General features: G+C 39.1%; 1 protein-coding gene across 1 annotated transcript in view; it reads right to left on the reverse strand.

Annotated features, from left to right (window-relative positions):
• Positions 1–26,586, reverse strand: part of LOC128641726 (uromodulin-like) — a 91,102-nt gene that overhangs the window by 54,744 nt on the left and 9,772 nt on the right. The window contains exon 2 of the mRNA XM_053694251.1: positions 12,750–12,804. Within this exon, the coding sequence (XP_053550226.1) occupies positions 12,750–12,804 (55 nt within the window). The remainder of the gene's footprint in view (positions 1–12,749; positions 12,805–26,586) is intronic.

The following is a 26,586-nucleotide window of genomic DNA, read 5'->3' on the forward strand; positions in this document are numbered from 1 at the left end:
AACAAAGTTAAGGGGTGGCCAGGGGAACAGATGAAGGACATTTCAGAGTTATTTTTAAATGTATGAAAATGTTGTACATTAAAAAAAACTTTTTATAGGTAAATCATGGAAAGTAATAACTATTGTTGACTGTCCCGTTAATTAATACCAATTTATTACATAAACAAAACTACAATGAGTATACATTTATTATGATGCAGAGGAATCCTGAAGATATCTAATGAGAATTGTCGGTTACAGTTCTTATACAAATCACCTTCTGGTGAAACAATACGTTAACAAAGCATTATTTATGGTTATTCAGTAATCTAAGGCCTAGATTTAGAGTTTTGTCGGTAACGACCCGCGTAGCTAACGCCGGCTTTTTTCTGGCCGCACCATAAAAATAACTCTGGTATTGAGAGTCCACAAAAAGGCTGCGTTAGGCTCCAAAAAAGGAGCGTAGAGCATTTTTAAAGCAGCTTCAACTCTCGATACCAGAGTTGCTTACGCAAGCGGCCAGCCTCAAAAACGTGCTCGTGCACGATTCCCCCATAGGAAACAATGGGGCTGTTTGAGCTGAAAAAAAACCTAACACCTGCAAAAAAGCCGCGTTCAGCTCCTAACGCAGCCCCATTGTTTGCTATGGGGAAACACTTCCTACGTCTGCACCTAACACCCTAACATGTACCCCGAGTCTAAACACCCCTAGCCTTACACTTATTAACCCCTAATCTGCCGCCCCCGCTATCGCTGACCCCTGCATATTATTTTTAACCCGTAATCTGCCGCACCGCTACTTACATTATCCTTATGTACCCCTAATCTGCTGCCCCTAACACCGCCGACCCCTATATTATATTTATTAACCCCTAATCTGCCCCCCTCAATGTCGCCTCCACCTGCCTACACTTATTAACCCCTAATCTGCCGAGCGGACCTGAGCGCTACTATAATAAAGTTATTAACCCCTAATCCGCATCACTAACCCTATAATAAATAGTATTAACCCCTAATCTGCCCTCCCTAACATCGCCGACACCTAACTTCAAACATTAACCCCTAATCTGCCGACTGGAGCTCACCGCTACTATAATAAATGTATTAACCCCTAAAGCCAAGTCTAACCCTAACACTAACACCCCCCTAAATTAAATATAATTTTAATCTAACGAAATTAATTAACTCTTATTAAATAAATTATTCCTATTTAAAGCTAAATACTTACCTGTAAAATAAATCCTAATATAGCTACAATATAAATTATAATTACATTGTAGCTATTTTAGGATTAATATTTATTTTACAGGCAACTTTGTAATTATTTTAACCAGGTACAATAGCTATTAAATAGTTAAGAACTATTTAATAGTTACCTAGTTAAAATAATAACAAAATTACCTGTAAAATAAATCCTAACCTAAGTTACAATTAAACCTAACACTATACTATCATTAAATTAATTAAATAAAATACCTACAATTACCTACAATTAAACCTAACACTACACTATCAATAAATAAATTAAATACAATTCCTACAAATAACTACAATGAAATAAACTAACTAAAGTACAAAAAATAAAAAAGAACTAAGTTACAAAAAATAAAAAAATATTTACAAACATAAGAAAAATATTACAACAATTTTAAACTAATTACACCTACTCTAAGCCCCCTAATAAAATAACAAAGACCCCCAAAATAACAAAATGCCCTACCCTATTCTAAATTACTACATTTCAAAGCTCTTTTACCTTACCAGCCCTGAACAGGGCCCTTTGCGGGGCATGCCCCAAGAAATTCAGCTCTTTTGCCTGTAAAAAAAAACATACAATACCCCCCACAACATTACAACCCACCACCCACATACCCCTAATCTAACCCAAACCCTCCTTAAATAAACCTAACACTAAGCCCCTGAAGATCTTCCTACCTTGTCTTCACCCTACCAGGTTCACCGATCCGTCCTGCAGAGCTCCTCCGATGTCCTGATCCAAGCCCAAGCGGGGGGCTGAAGAGGTCCATGATCCGGCTGAAGTCTTCATCCAAGCGGGAGCTGAAGAGGTCCATGATCCGGATGAAGTCTTCATCCAAGCGGGAGCTGAAGAGGTCCATGATCCGGATGAAGTCTTCTATCAACGGCATCTTCAATCTTCTTTCTTCCGGATCCATCTTGCAGACCTCCGATGCGGAACATCCTCTTCTCCCGACGCCTACTAGCCGAATGATGGTTCCTTTAAGGGACGTCATCCAAGATGGCGTCCCTCGAATTCCGATTGGCTGATAGGATTCTATCAGCCAATCGGAATTAAGGTAGGAATATTCTGATTGGCTGATGGAATCAGTCAATCAGAATCAAGTTCAATCCGATTGGCTGATTCGATCAGCCAATCAGATTGAGCTTGCATTCTATTGGCTGTTCCGATCAGCCAATAGAATGCGAGCTCAATCTGATTGGCTGATTGGATCAGCCAATCGGATTGATCTTGATTCTGATTGGCTGATTCCATCAGCCAATCAGAATATTCCTACCTTAATTCCGATTGGCTGATAGAATCCTATCAGCCAATCGGAATTCGAGGGACGCCATCTTGGATGACGTCCCTTAAAGGAACCGTCATTCGGCTAGTAGGCGTCGGGAGAAGAGGATGTTCCACGTCGGAGGTCTGCAAGATGGATCCGGAAGAAAGAAGATTGAGGATGCCGTTGATAGAAGACTTCATCCGGATCATGGACCTCTTCAGCTCCCGCTTGGATGAAGACTTCAGCCGGATCATGGACCTCTTCAGCCCCCCGCTTGGGCTTGGATCAGGACATCGGAGGAGCTCTTCAGGACGGATCGGTGAACCTGGTAGGGTGAAGACAAGGTAGGAAGATCTTCAGGGGCTTAGTGTTTATTTAAGGGGGGTTTGGGTTAGATTAGGGGTATGTGGGTGGTGGGTTGTAATGTTGGGGGGGGGTATTGTATGTTTTTTTTTACAGGCAAAAGAGCTGAATTTCTTGGGGCATGCCCCGCAAAGGGCCCTGTTCAGGGCTGGTAAGGTAAAAGAGCTTTGAAATGTAGTAATTTAGAATAGGGTAGGGCATTTTGTTATTTTGGGGGTCTTGGTTATTTTATTAGGGGGCTTAGAGTAGGTGTAATTAGTTTAAAATTGTTGTAATATTTTTCTTATGTTTGTAAATATTTTTTTATTTTTTGTAACTTAGTTCTTTTTTATTTTTTGTACTTTAGATAGTTTATTTCATTGTAGTTATTTGTAGGTATTGTATTTAATTTATTTATTGATAGTGTAGTGTTAGGTTTAATTGTAGATAATTGTAGGTATTTTATTTAATTTATTTATTGATAGTGTAGTGGTAGGTTTAATTGTAGATAATTATAGGTATTTTTTTTAATTAATTTATTGATAGTCTAGTGGTAGGTTTAATTGTAACTTAGGTTAGGATTTATTTTACAGGTAAATTTGTAATTATTTTAACTATTTTAGCTATTAAATAGTTCTTAACTATTAAATAGCTATTGTACCTGGTTAAAATAATTACAAAGTTGCCTGTAAAATAAATATTAATCCTAAAATAGCTACAATGTAATTATTCGTTATATTGTAGCTATATTAGGGTTTATTTTACAGGTAAGTATTTAGCTTTAAATAGGAATAATTTATTTAATAAGAGTTAATTTCATTAGATTAAAATTATATTTAATTTAGGGGGGTGTTAGTGTTATTGTTAGACTTAGCTTTAGGGGTTAATACATTTATTAGAATAGCGGTGAGCTCCGGTCAGCAGATTAGGGGTTAATAATTGAAGTTAGGTGTTGGCGATGTTAGGGAGGGCAGATTAGGGGTTAATACTATTTATTATAGGGTTAGTGAGGCGGATTAGGGGTTAATAACTTTATAATAGTAGCGGTGCGGTCCGCTCGGCAGATTAGGGGTTAATAAGTGTAGGCAGGTGGAGGCGACGTTGTGGGGGGCAGATTAGGGGTTAATAAATATAATATAGGGGTCGGCGGTGTTAGGGGCAGCAGATTAGGGGTACATAGCTATAATGTAGGTGGCGGCGCTTTGCGGTCGGCAGATTAGGGGTTAATTATTGTAGGTAGCTGGCGGCGACGTTGTGGGGGGCAGATTAGGGGTTAATAAATATAATACAGGGGTCGGCGGTGTTAGGGGCAGCAGATTAGGGGTACATAAGTATAACGTAGGTGGCGGTCGGCAGATTAGGGGTTAAAAATTTTTAATCGAGTGGCGGCGATGTGGGGGGGCCTCAGTTTAGGGGTACATAGGTAGTTTATGGGTGTTAGTGTACTTTAGAGTACAGTAGTTAAGAGCTTTATGAACCGGCGTTAGCCCAGAAAGCTCTTAACTACTGACTTTTTTCCTGCGGCTGGAGTTTTGTCGTTAGATGTCTAACGCTCACTTCAGACACGACTCTAAATACCGGAGTTAGAAAGATCCCATTGAAAAGATAGGATACGCAATTGACTTAAGGGGATCTGCGGTATGGAAAAGTCGCGGCTGAAAAGTGAGCGTTAGACCCTATTTTGAGTGACTCCAAATACCGGAGTTAGCCTAAAACCAGCGTTAGGAGCCTCTAACGCTGGTTTTCACGGCTAACGCCAAACTCCAAATCTAGGCCATAGAGATTTACACAAAATCCATATATGGTGAGCCATATCTAGATGATATAAAGCTTTCCGTTAAACTATACTCATCAATAAGCAAGTGTAGTAAAATGCTGTCATTGTGGAAGCTATAGAACAGTAGGTTTACTTACAGTTGATTAACATGTATATCTGCGTTCTATGCTGTAACCTTAAAGGGATAGTCTAGTCAAAATTAAACTTTCATGATTCAGATAGGGCATGTCATTTTAAAAAACTTTCCAATTAATTTTATCATCAAATTTGCTTTGTTCTGTTGGTATTCTTAGTTAAAAGCTAAACCTAGGTAGGCTCATATGCAAATTTCTAAGCCCTTGAAGGCCGCCTCTTATTTTAGTGCATTTTGACAGTTTTTCATAGCTAGACTTTGCTAGTTCATGTATGCCATATAGATAACATTCATGCACAACAGTAATAAAAGATAAATACAAATGATGTAACTAGTGATGTCACGAACATAAAAATTTGGGTTGGCGAATGCGAACTTCCTCAAATGTTCGCGAACGGGCGAACCGGGCGAACCGCCATAGACTTTAATAGGCAGGCGAATTTTAAAAACCCACAGGGACTCTTTCTGGCCACAATAGTGATGGAAAAGTTGTTTCAAGGGGACTAACACCTGGACTGTGGCATGCCGGAGGGGGATCCATGGTAAAACTCCCATGGAAAATTACATAGTTGATGCAGAGTCTGGTTTTAATCCATAAAGGGCATAAATCACCTAACATTCCTAAATTGTTTGGAATAACGTGCTTTAAAACATCAGGTATGATGTTGTATCGATCAGGTAGTGTAAGGGTTACGCCCGCTTCACAGTGCGCAGAGTAGGTGATATACCTGCCCTGACCATGCTTTGCAGACCAGGTATCAGTGGTCAGATGGACCCTTGCCCCAACACTGTGTGCCAGACATGCCATTATAGCAGACTTATATGGCTTTGGCGTTGCTTTTTGGTAATTAGAAGGCTGCTAAATGCCACTGCGCACCACACGTGTTTTATGCCCAGCAGTGAAGGGGTTAATTAGGGAGCATGTAGGGAGCTTGTAGAGTTAATTTTAGCTTAAGTGTAGTGTAGTAGACAACCCAAAGTATTGATCTAGGCCCATTTTGATATATTTAATGCTACCATTTCACCACCAAATGCGATCAAATAAAAACATTTTTTTCACTTTTTCACAAACTTTAGGTTTCTCACAGAAATTATTTACAAACAACTTATGCAATTATGGCATAAATGATTGTAAATGCTTTTCTGGGATCCCCTTTGTTCAGAAATAGCAGACTTATATGGCTTTGGCATTGCTTTTTGGTAATTAGAAGGCTGCTAAATGACAATGCGCACCACACGTGTTTTATGCCCAGCAGTGAAGGGGTTAATTAGGGAGCATGTAGGCAGCTTGTAGAGTTAATTTTAGCTTAAGTGTAGTGTAGTAGACAACCCAAAGTATTGATCTAGGCCCATTTTGGTATATTTAATGCCACCATTTCACCGCCAAATGCGATCAAATAAAAAAAAATTGTTCCCTTTTTCACAAACTTTAGGTTTCTCACAGAAATTATTTACAAACAACTTATGCAATTATGGCATAAATGGTTGTAAATGCTTCTCTGGGATCCCCTTTGTTCAGAAATAGCAGACTTATATGGCTTTGGCGTTGCTTTTTGGTAATTAGAAGGCTGCTAAATGCCACTGCGCAACACACGTGTTTTATGCCCAGCAGTGAAGGGGTTAATTAGGGAGCATGTAGGGAGCTTGTAGAGTTAATTTTAGCTTAAGTGTAGTGTAGTAGACAACCCAAAGTATTGATCTAGGCCCATTTTGGTATATTTCATTCCACCATTTCACCGCCAAATGCGATCAAATTTAAAAAAAACTTAAATTTTTTCGCAATTTTAGGTTTCTCACTGAAATTATTTACAAACAGCTTGTGCAATTATGGCACAAATTGTTGTAAATGCTTCTCTGGGATCCCCTTTGTTCAGAAATAGCAGACATATATGACTTTGGCGTTGCTTTCTGGTAATTAGAAGGTCGCTAAATGCTGCTGCGCATCACACGTGTATTATGGCTAGCAGTGAAGGGGTTAATTAGGTAGTTTGTATGGAGCTTGCAGGGTTAATTTTAGCTTTAGTGTAGAGATCAGCCTCCCACCTGACACATCAGACCCCCTGATCCCTCCCAAACAGCTCCCTTCCCTCCCCCACCCCACAATTGTCCCCGCCATCTTAAGTACTGGCAGAAAGTCTGCCAGTACTAAAATAAAAGGTTTTTTTAAAAAAAAAAAAAAATTCTTTTAGCATATTTACATATGCTGTGGTGTAGCATCCCCCCTTAGCCCCCAACCTCCCTGATCCCCCCAAAAACAGCTCTCTAACCCTCCCCATCTGCCTTATTGGCGGCCATCTTGGGTACTGGCAGCTGTCTGCTATTATTTAACAGGCAAAAAAGTGTTGTTTTTTTTAAATGTACACTACTGTTACACCAGATATGAGTGGTGGCACTGGGCATGTTGGCACAATATACGCTGTGAGCCTGACACACACGTTGGCAGGCAGGCAACTGCAATTAGATTACACAGGGAAAAAAAAAAAAAAGCAGACTGATGTTCTAGCCCTAAAAAGGGCTTTTTGGGGTGCTGTCCTTACAGCAGAGATCAGATGAGTCCTTCAGGACTGTAGTGGACACTGAATACACTAGCCTAGCTATCGATTTCCCTATTAAATCCGCAGCAGCTACTCTGTCCCTCCTCTCACTAAGAATGCAGCTTCCAAATGAATCTAAAATGGATGCTGTCCAGGAGGTGGGAGGGTCTGGGAGGGAGGGTCTGCTGCTGATTGGCTTGAATGTGTCTTCTGACTGTGAGGTACAGGGTCAAAGTTTGCTCAATGATGAGGAATAGGGGGCGGACCGAACATCGCATATGTTCGCCGTCCGCAGCGAACTATTCGCCGCCGAACTATTCGCGACATCACTAGATGTAACCTTTTCATTTTGAAATAGTGAGATCCAATGCTAGATGATATACTTCACAAGGACAATAAAAGCTTTATGAATTTTACATTTTTGAATGAGGTTTAGGTTTAGGTTTAGGTTTAGGTTTAGACAGATGGCTCAGCATGCTAAGGCACTGTAGCTGAGCTCTATAGCAACCCATGGGTTGCAGGTTCGATCCTCGGCAAGGTCCACTCAGCCTTTCATCCTTCAGTGGTCGATAAAATGAGCAGCACCTTGAGACCCTTACGGGTGATTAGCCATGCTTTACAAGTACCCCATACATACAGGTGTAACCCCCTGACTTTTCTTCTAGAAATCCTTGGAACATTCGGCAGGGCAAGAAGGGCACTTGCCCTGGTCCCCAAACTTTTGGGTTTAATGTCATCATGGTAGAAGGTATACTGTACATCCTGTATTTAGGTTTTAAAAAAGTGTATATGGTACCAAGAGGTGTAATGTATAGTGCTATTCTTTATACAGGTAACACTGAATGTTGGGACAGGGGGTGGGAGTGGGGCATGCAGCATGCAAGGAATACAGGGGGAGAGAAATAAGGGCACTGGGCTGAGAGGCCTCACAAAGTTGTCTTGCCCAGGGCCCCACAAATGCTAAGGGGGGGCCATGATGGCAGGGCTGGATTTGCCATGAGGCACAGTAGGCATGCGCCTACAGGTGCATTGCAGCAGGGGCGCCCTAGAGTCAGTGTATTTATTTATTTTTAATCATTTTACTGTGTTGCTGTCTGACTGTAGATTGGACCAGATTCTACTGACTGTACAGTCATCTGTCCACTGTCTCAGACCAGGAGGAGTGCACACTGCAGTGTAGACTGTGTAGTACAGACCAGTAGTTAGTTAGTAAATTACTGTCTACAGCCTCGCTCGCTCTGACTCACTGACTGGGCTGCTTAGCAACTTTATCAAGCAGAACTAACAGTCAGCAAGTAGTAAGAAGAGTCGTCGTGTCACTCATCTTAGGCTGTCCCTCCCACCTTGATTTAGCTCCACCCTCCAGTCCAGTCACTCTCGACTCCAGTCTCCAGTCCGGTCTCCAGTCAGTGACAGTGTCACTGTGCCGCCCTTGATCGGTGCTGCGCATGCACACCCCATCGCAGCTGATTGTGGGTTGTTTGGGATGGGGCATGCCGGGCAGGGTCACGCCCACATCACATGATGCCGGCTGCCACCCTCTGCCTCAGAGTAGCGGGAAACGAGTGAAGAAGTGAGCTGACGGTCCTCTGAGTCGCCTCATGTCACCTGTCTCCAGCCTGACTGAGTAGTGACTCGATTCGTGAGTGACCAAGCGCTGTCTGACTCTCTCTGTAGCTTAGTGAGTTGTTACTTGTTAGTAGTTGAAGTTCTGTGCGTGCTGTAGACTACAGACAGTCAGTCAGTAACTAACAGTAAAAGTCATCTGACTGTCTGACTGTAACGCAGCAAACACCTAGTACAGTACTGGTCTACAGCACAGAACTAGTTTACTAACTGAGAGAGTCAGACAGGCTGTGAAATGGATGATTGATCATTATGATGTTAATTGTTCCTTCCAGACCTGAGACCAGACCCTACTTTTTTTATTTAATTACCCTTTGGATTGGGAACAGTCTGAGGAAGGAGCAGGCAGGCTGTTTGGTTTGCTGCATCACAGACAGTCAAATAACTGGTGTTTCTAAAAATTTGAAATTTAAAACAAATTTTGATACATTCGCTCGTTCAACTCGAATTTCGAATGTTTATATAACATTCTAACATTCTATTTTTGAATTTTAGCTATGTATTCATTCAATTTCGAAATGTAATATTCGAATTCAAATGCGACATTCGAATGTAAGATTCAAATTCGAAATAATATTTCTAGTCTACAACTGTGTTTAATAAATGTAATATTCAAATTTGAATGCTACATGTCACATTCGAAATAGTATTTCTAGTCTAATACTGTGTTTTTTAAATGTAATATTCGAATTCGAATGTCACATACAAATTCGAAATAGTATTTCTAGTTTACAACTGTGTTTAATAAATGTAATATTCAAATTCGAATGCTACATTCGAATATGAATGTAACATTCGAATTCGAAATAGTATTTCTAGTCTAATACTGTGTTTTATAAATGTAATATTCGAATTTGAATGTGACATTCAAATTTGAAATAGTATTTCTAGTCTAATACTGTGTTTTATAAATTTAATATTTGAATTTGAATGTGACATTCGAATTCGAAGGTGACATTCAAATTTGAAATAGTATTTCTAGTCTACAATTGAGTTTTATAAATGTAATATTTGAATTCGAATGTGACATTCGAATGTGACACTCGAATTCGAATGTGACATTCGAATTTAAAAGTAACATTCGAAAACTGTAAATAACATTGGATAATAGAATTTTTAAGAATATTCGTTCTTATCAACATTCTATTATGTAAATCAAATTTTTACAATAACATTCATTCTAACATTCGAATTTCAATATAAACACATTCGCCCATCCCTACTACTAAGTATGGCAAGATTCACAGGATATACATATATGCATTTTGTGATTGGCTGATGGCTGACACATGATGCATTATCCAGAAAAATGTAACAAAATTTGTCAGAAATAAATCTGCTACTCACTTTACATTCAAATTAATTGCTTTTTCATTCTTTATTGTTAATTTATTAATTATGTTAATCTACTGTTTTTAGAGGTTCTTTAATGGAGCAAAAAATGTCTAGACTGCATATCAATCTACTTTCTTGTAGAAGGGTTTATAGCTTATCATTTAAAGAGGCAAAGGCTATTTAAAGACTAACAGAGTAAACTTGTAAAAAGATAAGATAACGTAGAACACTCTGTAGTACAAGATCAAACTGATTATTTAGATAAAGCTAAACAACTACTATCACTGCATTTATTGTAGTGTGCTAAATCCTATATGAATTATTAATATTTCACATTCCAACATTCTTCACCTACAGAACAATGTTATTTTTATTGTAAATACAGATGTATGTATATACAGTATCTCACAAAAGTGAGTACACCCCTCACATTTTTTAAAATATTTTATGTCAAAGAAATGACACTTTGCTACAATGTAAAGTAGTGAGTGTACTGTCTGTATACCAGTGTAAATTTGCTGTCCCCTCAAAATAACTCAACACACAGCCATTAATGTCTAAACTGTTGGCAACAAAAGTGAGTACACCCCTAAGTGGAAATGTCCAAATTGGGCCCAAAGTGTCAATATTTTGTGTGGCCACCATTATTTTCCAGCACTGCCTTAACCTTCTTGGGCATGGAGTTCACCAGAGCTTCACAGGTTGCCACTGGGGTCCTCTTCCACTCCTCCATAGTGTCATCACAGAGCTGGTGGATGTTAGAGACCTTGCACTCGCCCACCTTCTGTTCAGGGATGCCCCACAGATGCTCAATAGGGTTTAGGTCTGAAGACATGCTTGGCCAGTCCATCACCTTTACCCTCAGCTTCTTTAGCAAGGCAGTGGTCGTCTTGGAGGTGTGTTTGGGGTCGTTATCATGTTGGAATACTGCCCTGCGGCCCAGTCTCTGAAGGGAGGGGATCATGCTCTGCTTTAGTATGTCACAGTACATGTGGGCATTCATGGTTCCCTCAACGAACTGTTGCTCCCCAGTGCTGGCAGCACTCATGCAGGCCCAGACCATGACACTCCCACCACCATGCTTGACTGTAGGCCAGACACACTTGTCTTTGTACACCTCACCTGGTTGCCGCCACACACGCTTGGCACCATCTGAACCAAATAAGTTTATCTTGGTCTCATCGGACAACAGGGTATAGTTCCAGTAATCCATGTCCTTTGTCTTCAGCAAACTGTTTGAAGGCTTTCTTGTGCATCATCTTTAGAAGAGGCTTCATTCTGGGATGACAGCCATGCAGACCAATTTGATGCAGTGTGCGGTGTATGGTCTAAGCACTGACTGGCTGATCCCCCACCCCTTCAACCTCTGCAGCAATGCTGGCAGCACTCATACGTCTATTTCCCAAAGACAACCTCTGGATATGACCCTGAGCGCGTGCACTCAACTTCTTTGGTCGACCATGGCGAGGCCTGTTCTGAGTGGAACCTGTCCTGTAAAACCACTTTATGGTCTTGCCCATGTGCTGCAGCTCAGTTTCAGGGTCTTGGCAATCTTCTTATAATCTAAGCCATCTTTATGTAGAGCAACAATTCTTTTTTTCAGATCCTCAGACAGTTCTTTGCCATTAGGTGCCATGTTGAACTTCCAGTGACCAGTATGAGAGAGTGTAAGAGCGATAACACCAAATTTAACACACCTGCTCCCCATTCACACCTGAGACCTTGTAACAATAATGAGTCACATGACACCGGGGAGGGAAAATGGCTAATTGGGCCTAATTTGGACACTTCCACTTAGGGGTGTATTTACTTTTGTTGCCAGCGGTTTAGACATTAATGGCTGTGTGTTGAGATATTTTGAGGGGACATCAAATTGACACTGTTATACAGGCTGTATACTCACTACTTTACATTGTAGCAAAGTGTCATTTCTTCAGTGTTGTCACATGAAAAGATATAATAAAATATTTACAAAAATGTGAGGGGTGTACTCACTTTTGTGAGATACTGTATACATATATATATATACCTATACCTGTATCTCTATTCCTATATAATATAATATAATATTATAATTATCAGCAGGACTTCACCATATGTGTTTTATTTCCTTTTTCCTTGAGGTTTATCTGGAAAGATCTACAACACTCACCTCCTTTGGGGCTTTTTAAATATATTCTTTTGTGCACTATCACATTTTTTGTGTGTTTCTATTTATATTAGATTGTGATTTGAGCAAGTTTGTATATTGTTTTGTTTCACTTAGGTATAGATATGTGTTTTGCATGAACAGTAGAATATATATATAGAAATATATATTTAATAATAAAAAGTACATTGCAGTATGTGAAGAATATAGGAATGTTAAATATGTGTAACATGCATCGGGGTTCGCAATATAGGACTAGCACGGTTGGGTCTCTGATGAAGCGCATGTGAGCATGCGCGAAACGCGTCAGATCTAGCACCCCCTGCACACCTGTGTCAGTGCTACTCACCTTTTGTTTGAATAAACTGCTTGGCATCCCAGCTTTTTCTGGTTCCTCGTCTTTTCTAAAAAGTACATTGCAGTATGTGAAGAATATAGGAATGTTAAATATGTGTAACATGCATCTGGGTTCGCAATATAGGACTAGCATGGTTGGGTTAGTTTACATGAAGAATTGCCCTCTTCAATGCGTGTTATTGAAATATTAAACATAAACTATTAAAAATATTAATAACAATTATTTTAAATTATTATAAATACTGTAATATATATATACATATATGTATATATATATATATATATATATATATATATATATATATATATATATATATATATCTAGTAAAAAGTCACACACAAGTGGTTACAGCTCTAGCCACTTCATAACACTTCTTTGGGTTACATATGCCAGACACCATTCAAACGAAAGACAATTAGTAAGATCAGGAACGATGGGGGTATAGATTCAGCCAATGGCAAATAAACAGTACAGCTGTATTAAGGCGGACTCCCCAGTAGGCGGCACTTACAGAGTGACAAGAAATCACTGCACAGCTTACCCGCCAGATGATCCATTTGTCACCAATCATCTGAGTAAGTTACAGGCAGCTCCGGTCTTGCATCCACAATGCCTCTGGGGTCCGAAGGAATCTTTAAAAAAACTGTGTGTTAGCACTGTGAGTATTTAGCTTACACCGGTCATTCACTGCAGACAATACACTCCGTTCCCTCTTTAGAAACTTCTTTCGTACGGCAAATGCTCCTGAAGGGGCATGATGGGTTATGTTTAACACCTGACCTGTATCAACCATACAAGGACTGTAGGGATCCGTGTAGAATTTTGGAATGGAGGTGCCAAGTGATTTAAGGAGAAAAGCTAACAGTTCAAATGAAGAAAGTACCGGCACCCTCCAAAACGTTTAAAAGCAAATCTTCTTTATTGATCACATTAAAATAACAAAGGTACAGCGGTCAGAACACGCCTGACATGTTTCGGCTTGGTAGCCTTAATCATAGACATGCATGAACAGATCCCCAAGACTTACATTGTTGGAAAGGTTAGGTCTGTAGCTGCTTAGATGCCTGAGATACAGGCTTCTAAGCAGCATGCCCCCTGCTCCTATATTTAACATTGTTAATGTTAAATAAAAGTGCGCGGTGACGTCATCACGTCATTGCGCGTGACGTCACCGCACATAACGTGAAGCCCCAACGATGCCTGTCACTATGCAGGCCGGATTGCCGGGGTAGGAACGGGTGGGAGCCACCAGATCTCCCTCAAGGTGGGAGAGTGCTAGTGACGGCTCTGAGCCGTCATTAGTACCAGAGTGGGAAACTCTGTGACGGCTCGGAGCCGTCATTAGCACTCAAGGGGTTAAAATCAAAGCAGTAACTCTATTGGTTAATGTCACAAAACATGTGATCGGCTCAAATTAGTTGCAGGTAAAAGAATCACTTAACCCTGTAGTTACCAACTATTTGCACTATAGCATGATATGGAAACAATTATAGACAAATAAACAGTGTTTAATCAGAAACATTCATCAATTCTAAACATGGCAGGTAAAAAAAATATATATATACAGGTAGCCCTCAGTTTACGCCAGGGTTAGGTTCCAGAAGGTATGGTTGTAAATCGAAACCATTGTAAATTGAGACCCAGTTTATAATGTAAGTCAATGGGAAGTGAGTGGGATAGGTTCCAGGCCCCTCTCAAAATTGTCATAAGTAACACCTAATACATTATTTTTAAAGCTGTGAAATAAAGACTTTAAATGCTAAACAGCATTATAAACCTAATAAAATAATCACACAACACAGAATATATCATTAAACTAAGTTAAATGAACAAAAACATTTGCTAAACAGCATTATAAACCTAATAAAATAATCACACAAGACTTCACTTGCATTTTTCTGCAAACAGTTCTTTCTAGGCATTCCAATCTGGACTGATTTATAGACAGGAAGATCTTGTTCCTTTGAAATCTGCTCGATAGCTCAGGTCTGGTTAAACTGATTAATTTCAGCTTGCTTGGCTTTGCTGCAACACAAACCGACAGCTCCACCTACTGGCTATTTTAATAAATGCACTGCTTCTCAATGATTTTCAATAGCAGTCACATGACTGGAAAAAAAGGTTGTTATTCTGAAACGATGTAAATTGAACCGTTGTAAACTGAGGGCCACCTGTATAAGCCTATATGCTAGAATATTGTCACCAAATATATCATGTAAACAATAACATGATAATAAAAAATAATAGTAGAACAGCAATGAAAAAGACATCTATAATATAACAAGATGAATAATTTAATATATATATATATATATATATATATATATATATATATATATATATATATATATATATATGTCAGGATAAACTCAATTATATTATATAGGAGCAAAGAAACTTGATATTAAAGAAGACGGACTTGGATTCCTATAAGCTATACTACTCTGTTAGGAGTGCAATAATGTACCTCAGATATTCAGCTGAAGAAATGAATGTTTAATTGATTGAAATATGCCAACTGAAAAGGGTCTGTTTAGGTGTATATATTGCTCCTTATTTGCTTATGATAAATTATACATTATATATGGTGGACTTTAAATAAACTATCACTTAGATTACGAGTCTTGCGTTAGGGTTAAAAAGCAGCGTTAAGAGGTCCTAACGCTGCTTTTTTCCTAACGCTGCTATTACGAATCCTGAAATGACAAGCTCACCGCTCACTTTTTTGTGAGTCGTTAATACCGCAAAATCCACTTACGTAAATTGCGTATCCTATATTTTCAATGGGACTTGCATAACGCTGGTATTACAAGTCTGCAAAAAAGTGAGTGGTACAGCCTCTCCTGTCAAGACTGGTACCGCATTTAAAAGTCAGTAGTTAAGAGTTTTATGGGCTAACGCCGTAGCATAAAACTCTTAACTAAAGTGCTAAAAAGTACACTAACACCCATAAACTACCTATTAACCCCTAAACCGAGGCCCCCACATTGCAAACACTAAAAAAAAAATTGAACCCCTAATCTGCCGAACCGGGCATCGCCTCAACTATAAAATATTTATTAACCCCTAAACCGCCACCCTCCCGCATCGCAAACACTAGTTAAATTTTATTAACCCCTAATCTGCCGTCCCTAACATCGCCGACACCTACCTACATTTATTAACCCCTAGTCTGCCGCCCACAACATCGCCACCACTATATTAAATTTATTAACTCCTAAATCTAAGTCTAACCCTAACCCTAACAACCCCTTAACAAATATAATCTAAATAAATCTAAATAAAATAACTACAATTCACTAAATTATTCCTGAAGATAGAAGATGCCGCCTGGATGAAGATAGAAGATGCCGCCTGGATGAAGACTTCTGCCTGTCTGGAGGACTTCTTCTGGCCGGCATTGATGAAAACTTCTGCCCGTCTGGAGGACCATTTCGCCCTGCTTCGTTGAGGACTTCGGCCCGGCTGGGTGAATACATCTCAAGGTAGGGTGATCTTCAAGGGGTTAGTGTTAGGTTTTATTAAGGGGGTATTGGGTGGGTTTTAGAGTAGGGTTGGGTGTGTGGGCAGTGGGTTTTAATGTTGGGGGGGTATTGTATTTTTTTTACAGGTAATAGAGCTGATTACTTTGGGGCAATGCCCTGCAAAAGGCCCTTTTAAGGGCTATTTGCAATTTAGTATAGGGTAGGGATTTTTATTATTTTGGGGGGCTTTTTATTTTATTAGGGGGATTAGATTAGGTGTAATAGGTGTAGTTTAAAAAACTTGTAATTATTTTATTATTTTCTGTAATTTAGTTTTTTTTTTTTTCATGCTTTAGATAATTTTTTTCAATTGTATTTAGTTGTAGATAGTTTAGGTAATTAATTTAATTATAGTGTAGTGTTAGGTGTAATTGTAACTTAGGTTAGGTTTTATTTTACAGGTAAATTTGTATTTATTTTAGCTAGGTAGCAATTAAATAGTTAATAAATATTTAATAACTATTGTACCTAGTTAAAATAAATACAAAGTTGCCTGTAAAATAAAAATAAACCATAAGCTAGATACAATGTAACTATTAGTTATATTGTAGCTATCTTAGGGTTTATTTTATAGGTAAGTATTTAGTTTTAAATAGGAATAATTTAGTGAATGATAGTAATATTTATTTGTATTTATTTAAATTATATTTGTTAGGGGGGGTTAGGGTTAGACTTAGATTTAGGGGTTAATAACTTTAGTATAGAGGCGGCGACGTTGGGGACGGCAGATTAGGGGTTAATAAGTGTAGGTAGGTTGCGGCGACATTGGGGGCGGCAGATTAGGGGTTAATAAATATAATGTAGGGTTCGGCGATGTTGGGGGCAGCAGATTAGGGGTTCATAAGTATTATGTAGGTGGCGGAGGTGTCCGGAGCCGCAGATTAGGGGTTAATAATATAATGCAGGTGTCTGCGATGTGGGAGGCGGCATATTAGGGGTTAATAAGTGTAAGATTAGGGGTGTTTAGACTTGGGGTTCATGTTAGGGTATTAAGTGTAGACATAAAAAGTATTTCCACATAGGAATCAATGGGGCTGCGTTAGGAGCTTTACGCTGCTATTTTGCAGGTGTTAGTTTTTTTTTCAGCCGGCTCTCCCCCATTGATTCCTATGGGGATATCGTGCACAAGCACATTTTGCCAGCTTACTGCTATCGTAAGCAGCGCTGGTATTGAGGTGAGATGTGGAGCTAAATTTTGATCTACGCTCACTTTTTTGCGGCTAACGCCGGGTTTCTAAAAACCTGTAATACCAGCGTTACTGTAGGTGAGTGGTAAGCAAAAACTGCTCGTTAGCAACGCACAGCATTACCGACAAAACTCGTAATCTAGGCGTATATTTGGTAAACCGGATAAATTGACTGAATTTGTGCAGAGGTAAGATTAAAGAAACCTTATTAGGAGGCAGAGGAGGGTAAGAGAGCGGGTGAACACACAGGACTGTTTGTATGTTTGTCACATCCGTGGGAACGACTCCAAAGGAAACTTGCAGATGTAAGTACCAACAAGGTACCCCAACACTACTCCATCATTGATATGGAAAATAGTAATAACAAAGTCTCAATAACCACAAACTTATTGAATCTTGTTTGTATCCATGTTTAACCCTTCAAACTCTATTGTGTATCTCTATGTAAATGCAAAGAGAGGGATAACTTTTAACTGCAAACCACAATATACTGCCTTATAGTATGTGTTCAAAGCTATCACTTGAGTATAGATAGCATGAAAAGTGTGTGTTGTTGCTCAGAAATTACTCCCAATAGTTAATGATGTCATATACACTATTAAACCCCAAAGGGATCCTAGTCCCAAGGGTGATGATCCAAAAAGCCTCACATTTGTGTACCAATTTGGTGATGTTACCACCCCTTTTGGGTACTCTCACTTGTTCAATGACCATCCAATTGAATGTTGTATTGTCATTGTTATGATCTAGAATGAAGTGTCTAGCAAAATCAGAGCTGTGTTTGGATCTCTTGATATCTGAGAGATGTTGACGGATTCTCTCCCTCACCTCTTGTGTAGTGCAACCAATATATTGTTTATTATTGCAACTACACCATAACAAATATACTGTACCACATTTTTGCTGTGACAGTTAACACAAGAACTTAATTGATATTCTCTTCCCGTGGCAAAACTGACAAAACTTTGTTTTTTTTCTATGAAACTACATGGGATACATGGCCCATAGCCACATTTGTACATCCCTCTGTTATCAAGCCACGCATTACCACTTTTCTTGGTACGCAATTCACTTGGAGATAGGATATTCCCTAGGGTAACTCCTCTCTGATAGGAAAAACAACAGCCTCGCTTGACCTCATCAATTAGCTGATCATCGGCTGTGAGCATAGGTAGATGCTTTCTAATAATCTTACATATTTGCTCAAAATCTGTAGAGTACTGTGTAACAAATAAAATTGGTTGCTTGCCTTCAATATCTTTGTTTTGTTTACTTTTTTATTTATCTTTTAACAGTAATTTCCTGTCCATGCCATCCACTTCGCTTTTGGCTTTGTGGATGACCTCTCTTTTGTAACCTCTTTGTTGAAGTCTTGATACCAGATCTTGACTCTGCAATTCGCAGTCTATAGCATTGGAACAGTTCCTCTTCATTCGTATGAACTGTCCCTTTGCTATGGCAAAAGGAACCCTCCTAGGGTGGCAACTTCTTCCATGTAGTAGGGTAGTGCCTGATATAGGCTTCCTATAGATGGTTGACAAAACCAATTCATTTATAGTGTCTGCTTTCAAAGTGACGTTTAAAAAGTTGATATTGTTTTCATTAAATTCGTGAGTGAATTTTAAACCCCAAGGATTTCATTTAGATGTTCAGCTGACACTTGATGCTCTGAAAAGTAATCATGATTTAGTCATCAAGGCAGCAGATAAGGGTGGCAGTTTGGTGGTGTGGGATGTCAACTCATATCGGAGTGAAATCCTGAGACAAATCTCTAATACTGACGATTACAAACTACTGATGGGAAATCCCACCCGGCGGTTTCAAACTGAATTGTCTTCATTGCTCGATGACAGGCTTTATTATGGTCACTTTGACACACACAGCCGATGATCAGCTAATTGATGTGGTCAAACGAGGCTGTCATTTTTCCTATTGGAGAGGAGTTACCCTAGGGAATATCCTATCTCCAAGTGAATTGCGTACCAAGAAAAGTGGTAGCGCATGGCTTGATAACAGACGGATGTACAAATGTGGCTATGGGCCATGTATTCCATGTAGTTTCATAGAAAAAAAAAACAACGTTTTGTCAGTTTTGCCATGGGAAGAGAATATCAATTGAGTTCTTGTGTTAACTGTTGCAGAAAAAATGTGGTATATTTGTTATGGTGTAGTTGCAATAATAAACAATATGTTGGTTCCACTACACGAGAGGTGAGGGAGAGAATCCGTCAACATCTCTCAGATATCAAGAGATCCAAACACAGCTCTGATTTTAATAGACACTTCATTCTAGATCATAACAATGACAATACAACATTCAACTGGATGGTCATTGAACAAGTGAGAGTACCCAAAAGGGGTTGTAACATCACCAAATTGGTACACAAACGTGAGGCTTTTTGGATCTTCACCCTAGGGACTAGGATCCCTTTGGGGTTTAATAGTGTATATGACATCATTAACTATTGGGAGTAATTTCTGAGCAACAACACACACTTTTCATGCTATATATACTCAAGTGATAGCTTTGAACACATACTATAAGGCAGTATATTGTGATTTGCAGTTAAAAGTTATCCCTCTCTTTGCATTTACATAGAGATACACAATAGAGTTTGAAGGGTTAAACATGGATACAAACAAGATTCAATAAGTTTGTGGTTATTGAGACTTTGTTATTACTATTTTCCATATCAATGATGGAGTAGTGTTGGGGTACCTTGTTGGTACTTACATCTGCAAGTTTCCTTTGGAGTCGTTCCCACGGATGTGACAAACATACAACAGTCATGTGTGTTCACCCGCTTTCTTACCCTCTTACCCTCCTCTGCCTCCTAATAAGGTTTCTTTAATCTTACCTCTGCACAAATTCAATCAATTTATCCGGTTTACTGAATATTCGGCTAGATTACGAGTTTTGCAGTATGAGTGAAAAAGCAGCATTAAGGCTCTTTTTCACTACCGCTGGTATTACGAGTTTGCAGGTTTAGGGGCACTGCACACTTTTTTGGCTGTAACGCAACGTAACTACCGCAGCTTTCAAAAAGTCTTTTTTGAAAGGGACTTCCATAGCGCCGGTATTACGAGTCTGCCTGGGAGGCCAAAAAGTGAGCAGTACACCCTAAAACTTCAGGATCCATAACGTAAACTGAAAGTCAGTAGTTATGAGTTCTACGCTACAAAGCTGTAACATAAAACTCATAACTAAAGTGCTAAAAAGTACACTAACACCCATAAACTACCTATTAACCCCTAAACCGAGGCCCTCCTGCTTTGCAAACACTAAAATTATATTATTAACCCCAAATCTGCCACTCTGGACATCGCAGCTACTATAATAAACATATTAACCCCTAAACCGCCGCACTCCTGCATCGTAAACACTAGTTAAATATTATTAACCCCTAATCTGCCGCCACTAACATCGTAGCCACCTACCTATATTTACTAAATTTATTAACCCCTAAACCTATCCCTAAGTATAACCCTAACCCTAATACCCACTAACTTTAATGTAATTAAAATACATTTCAATAAAACCTACTATTAATAATTAAATAATTCCTATTTAAAACTAAATACTTACCTGTAAATTAAACCCTAAGGCCTAGATTTAGAGTTCGGCGGTAGCCGTCAAAACCAGCGTTAGAGGCTCCTAACGCTGGTTTTGGGCGCCCGCTGGTATTTGGAGTCAGTGATTAAAGGGTCTAACGCTCACTTTACAGCCGCGACTTTTCCATACCGCAGATCCCCCTACGCCATTTGCGTAGCCTATCTTTTCAATGGGATCTTCCTAACGCCGGTATTTAGAGTCGTTTCTGCAGTGAGCGTTAGAGCTCTAACGACAAGATTCCAGCCGCCTGAAAATAGCAGGAGTTAAGAGCTTTCTGGCTAACGCCGGTTTATAAAGCTCTTAACTACTGTACCCTAAAGTACACTAACACCCATAAACTACCTATGTACCCCTAAACCGAGGTCCCCCCACATCGCCGCCACTCGATTAAAATTTTTAACCCCTAATCTGCCGACCGCCACCTACGTTATACTTATGTACCCCTAATCTGCTGCCCCTAACACCGCCGACCCCTGTATTATATCTATTAACCCCTAACTTGCCCCCCACAACGTCGCCGCAAGCTACTTAAAATAATTAACCCCTAATCTTCCGACCGCAAATCGCCGCCACCTACTTTATCCCTATGTACCCCTAATCTGCTGCCCTAACATCGCCGACCCCTATGTTATATTTATTAACCCCTAATCTGCCCCCCACAACGTCGCCGACACCTACCTACACTTATTAACCCCTAATCTGCCGAGCGGACCTGAGCGCTACTATAATAAAGTTATTAACCCCTAATCCGCCTCACTAACCCTATCATAAATAGTATTAACCCCTAATCTGCCCTCCCTAACATCGCCGACACCTACCTTCAATTATTAACCCCTAATCTGCCGACCGGAGCTCACCGCTATTCTAATAAATGTATTAACCCCTAAAGCTAAGTCTAACCCTAACACTAACACCCCCCTAAGTTAAATATAATTTTTATCTAACTAAATAAATTAACTCTTATTAAATAAATAATTCCTATTTAAAGCTAAATACTTACCTGTAAAATACATCCTAATATAGCTACAATATAAATTATAATTATATTATAGCTATTTTAGGATTAATATTTATTTTACAGGCAACTTTGTAATTATTTTAAACAGGTACAATAGCTATTAAATAGTTAAGAACTATTTAATAGTTACCTAGTTAAAATAATAACAAATTTACCTGTAAAATAAATCCTAACCTAAGATATAATTAAACCTAACACTACCCTATCAATAAAATAATTAAATAAACTACCTACAATTACCTACAATTAACCTAACACTACACTATCAATAAATTAATTAAACACAATTGCTACAAATAAATAAAATTAAATAAACTATCTAAAGTACAAAAAATAAAAAAGAACTAAGTTACAGAAAATAATAAAATATTTACAAACATAAGAAAAATATTACAACAATTTTAAACTAATTACACCTACTCTAAGCCCCCTAATAAAATAACAAAGCCCCCCAAAATAAAAAATTCCCTACCCTATTCTAAAATACAAATATTACAAGCTCTTTTACCTTACCAGCCCTGAACAGGGCCCTTTGCGGGGCATGCCCCAAGAATTTCAGCTCTTTTGCCTGTAAAAAAAAACATACAATACCCCCCCCCCAACATTACAACCCACCACCCACATACCCCTAATCTAACCCAAACCCCCCTTAAATAAACCTAACACTACCCCCCTGATGATCTTCCTACCTTGTCTTCACCATGCCAGGTTCACCGATCCGTCCTGGCTCCAAGATCTTCATCCAACCCAAGCGGGGGCTAGACATCCACTGAAGAAGTCCAGAAGAGGGTCCAAAGTCTTCCTCCTATCCGGCAAGAAGAGGACATCCGGACCGGCAAACATCTTCTCCAAGCGGCATCTTCTATCTTCTTCCATCCGATGACGACCGGCTCCATCTTGAAGACCTCCAGCGCGGATCCATCCTCTTCTTCCGACGACTAGACGACGAATGACGGTTCCTTTAAGGGACGTCATCCAAGATGGCGTCCCTCGAATTCCGATTGGCTGATAGGATTCTATCAGCCAATCGGAATTAAGGTAGGAATTTTCTGATTGGCTGATGGAATCAGCCAATCAGAATATAGTTCAATCCGATTGGCTGATCCAATCAGCCAATCAGATTGAGCTCGCATTCTATTGGCTGTTCCGATCAGCCAATAGAATGCGAGCTCAATCTGATTGGCTGATTGGATCAGCCAATCGGATTGAACTATATTCTGATTGGCTGATTCCATCAGCCAATCAGAAAATTCCTACCTTAATTCCGATTGGCTGATAGAATCCTATCAGCCAATCGGAATTCGAGGGACGCCATCTTGGATGACGTCCCTTAAAGGAACCGTCATTCGTCGTCTAGTCGTCGGAAGAAGAGGATGGATCCGCGCTGGAGGTCTTCAAGATGGAGCCGGTCGTCATCGGATGGAAGAAGATAGAAGATGCCGCTTGGAGAAGATGTTTGCCGGTCCGGATGTCCTCTTCTTGCCGGATAGGAGGAAGACTTTGGACCCTCTTCTGGACTTCTTCAGTGGATGTCTAGCCCCCGCTTGGGTTGGATGAAGATCTTGGAGCCAGGACGGATCGGTGAACCTGGCATGGTGAAGACAAGGTAGGAAGATCATCAGGGGGGTAGTGTTAGGTTTATTTAAGGGGGGTTTGGGTTAGATTAGGGGTATGTGGGTGGTGGGTTGTAATGTTGGGGGGGGGGTATTGTATGTTTTTTTTTACAGGCAAAAGAGCTGAAATTCTTGGGGCATGCCCCGCAAAGGGCCCTGTTCAGGGCTGGTAAGGTAAAAGAGCTTGTAATATTTGTATTTTAGAATAGGGTAGGGAATTTTTTATTTTGGGGGGCTTTGTTATTTTATTAGGGGGCTTAGAGTAGGTGTAATTAGTTTAAAATTGTTGTAATATTTTTCTTATGTTTGTAAATATTTTATTATTTTCTGTAACTTAGTTCTTTTTTATTTTTTGTACTTTAGATAGTTTATTTAATTTTATTTATTTGTAGCAATTGTGTTTAATTAATTTATTGATAGTGTAGTGTTAGGTTAATTGTAGGTAATTGTAGGTAGTTTATTTAATTATTTTATTGATAGGGTAGTGTTAGGTTTAATTATATCTTAGGTTAGGATTTATTTTACAGGTAAATTTGTTATTATTTTAACTAGGTAACTATTAAATAGTTCTTAACTATTTAATAGCTATTGTACCTGGTTAAAATAATTACAAAGTTGCCTGTAAAATAAATATTAATCCTAAAATAGCTATAATATAATTATAATTTATATTGTAGCTATATTAGGATTTATTTTACAGGTAAGTATTTAGCTTTAAATAGGAATCATTTATTTAATAAGAGTTAATTTATTTCGTTAGATAAAAATTATATTTAACTTAGGGGGGTGTTAGTGTTAGGGTTAGACTTAGCTTTAGGGGTTAATACATTTATTAGAATAGCGGTGAGCTCCGGTCGGCAGATTAGGGGTTAATAATTGAAGGTAGGTGTCGGCGATGTTAGGGCAGCAGATTAGGGGTACATAGGGATAACGTAGGTGGCGGCGGTTTACGGAGCGGCAGATTAGGGGTTAAAAGTGTAATGCAGGGGTCAGCGATAGCGGGGGGCGGCAGATTAGGAGTTAATAAGTGTAAGGTTAGGGGTGTTTAGACTCGGGGTACATGTTAGGGTGTTAGGTGCAGACTTAGGAGGTGTTTCCCCATAGGAAACAATGGGGCTGCGTTAGGAGCTGAACGCTGCTTTTTTGCAGGTGTTAGGTTTTTTTTCAGCTCAAACAGCCCCATTGTTTCCTATGGGAGAATCGTGCACGAGCACGTTTTTGATGCCGGCCGCGTCCGTAAGCAACTCTGGTATCGAGAGTTGCATTTGCGGTAAAAATGCTCTACGCTCCTTTTTTGGAGCCTAACGCAGCATTTGTTTTAACTCTCGATACCAGAGTTAAATTTATGGTGCGGCCAGAAAAAAACCCGCGGAGCGTTAACAGCCCTTTTACCGCCGAACTCTAAATCTAGGCCTAAGCTAGCTAGCTTAGGTTTTATTTTTATTTCTCAGGCAAGTTTGTATTTATTTTAACTAGGTAGAATAGTTACTAAATAGTTATTAACTATTTACTAACTACCTAGCTAAAATAATTACAAATTTACCTGTAAAATAAAACCTAACCTGTCTTACACTAACACCTAACTTTACACTACAATTAAATAAATTAAATACAATTAACTAAATTACAAAAAAACCCCACTAAATTACACAAAATAAAAAAAGAAATTATCAGATATTTAAACTAATTACACATAATCTAATAGCCCTATCAAAATAAAAAAGCCCCCCAAAATAAAAAAAACCCTAGCCTAAACTAAACTACCAATAGCCCTTAAAAGGGCCTTTTGCAGGGCATTTCCCCAAAGAAATCATCTATTTTTAATAGGAAAAAAAATATATATAAACACCCCCCAACAGTAAAACCCACCACCCACACAACCAACCCCCCAAATTAAATCCTAAATAAAAAACCTAAGCTCCCCATTGCCCTTGGGTGGGTATTGCTCTTAAAAGGGCATTTAGCTCTTTTTCCGCCCAAACCCTAATCTAAAAATAAAACCCACCCAATAAATCCTTAAAAAAGCACTAACACTAACCCCCGAAGATCCACTTACAGTTTTTGAAGACCTGATATCCATCCTCAACAAAGTCGGCAGAAGTCCTCAACAAAGCAGCAGAAGTCTTCATCCAACCTTGCAGAAATCTTCATCCAACTGGATAAAAGTCTTCATCCAGACGGCATCTTCTATCTTCATCCATCCGGCGCGGAGCGGGTCCATCTTCAAGACATCCGGCGCGGAGCATCCTCTTCAATTGAAGTCTTCTTGAACAATGAATTCTCCTTTAAATGACGTCATCCAAGATGGCGTCCCTTGAATTCCGATTGGCTGATAGAATTTTATCAGCCAACCAGAATTAAAGGTGAAAAAATCCTATTGGCCGATGCAATCAGCCAATAGGATTTAGCTTGCATTCTATTGGCTGTTCCAATCAGCCAATAGAATGCAAGCTCAATCCTATTGGCTCATCAAATCAGCCAATAGGATTATGTCACCTTTAATTCCGATTGGCTGATAGAATTCTATTCGAATTAATTGTTCAAGAAGATGTCGATTGAAGAGGATGCTCCGCGCCGGATGTCTTGAAGATGGAACCGCTATTAATGTATTAGTTTTATTGTAGCTATCTTAGGGTTTATTTTACAGGTAAGTATTTAGTTTTAAATAGGAATTATTTATTTATTAATAGTAGGTTTAATTTAGATTTATTTTAATTACATTAAAGTTAGGGGGTGTTAAGGTTAGACTTAGGGTTAGGTTTAGGAGTTAATAAATTTAGTATAGTAGCGAAGACGTTGGGGCGGCAGATTAGGGGTTAATAATATTTAACTAGTGTTTGCGATTTGGGAGTACAGCGGTTTAGGGGTCAATA

Source organism: Bombina bombina, chromosome 11 (genome assembly GCF_027579735.1).
Source record: "Bombina bombina isolate aBomBom1 chromosome 11, aBomBom1.pri, whole genome shotgun sequence".
In the NCBI taxonomy this organism is placed as follows: domain Eukaryota; kingdom Metazoa; phylum Chordata; class Amphibia; order Anura; family Bombinatoridae; genus Bombina; species Bombina bombina.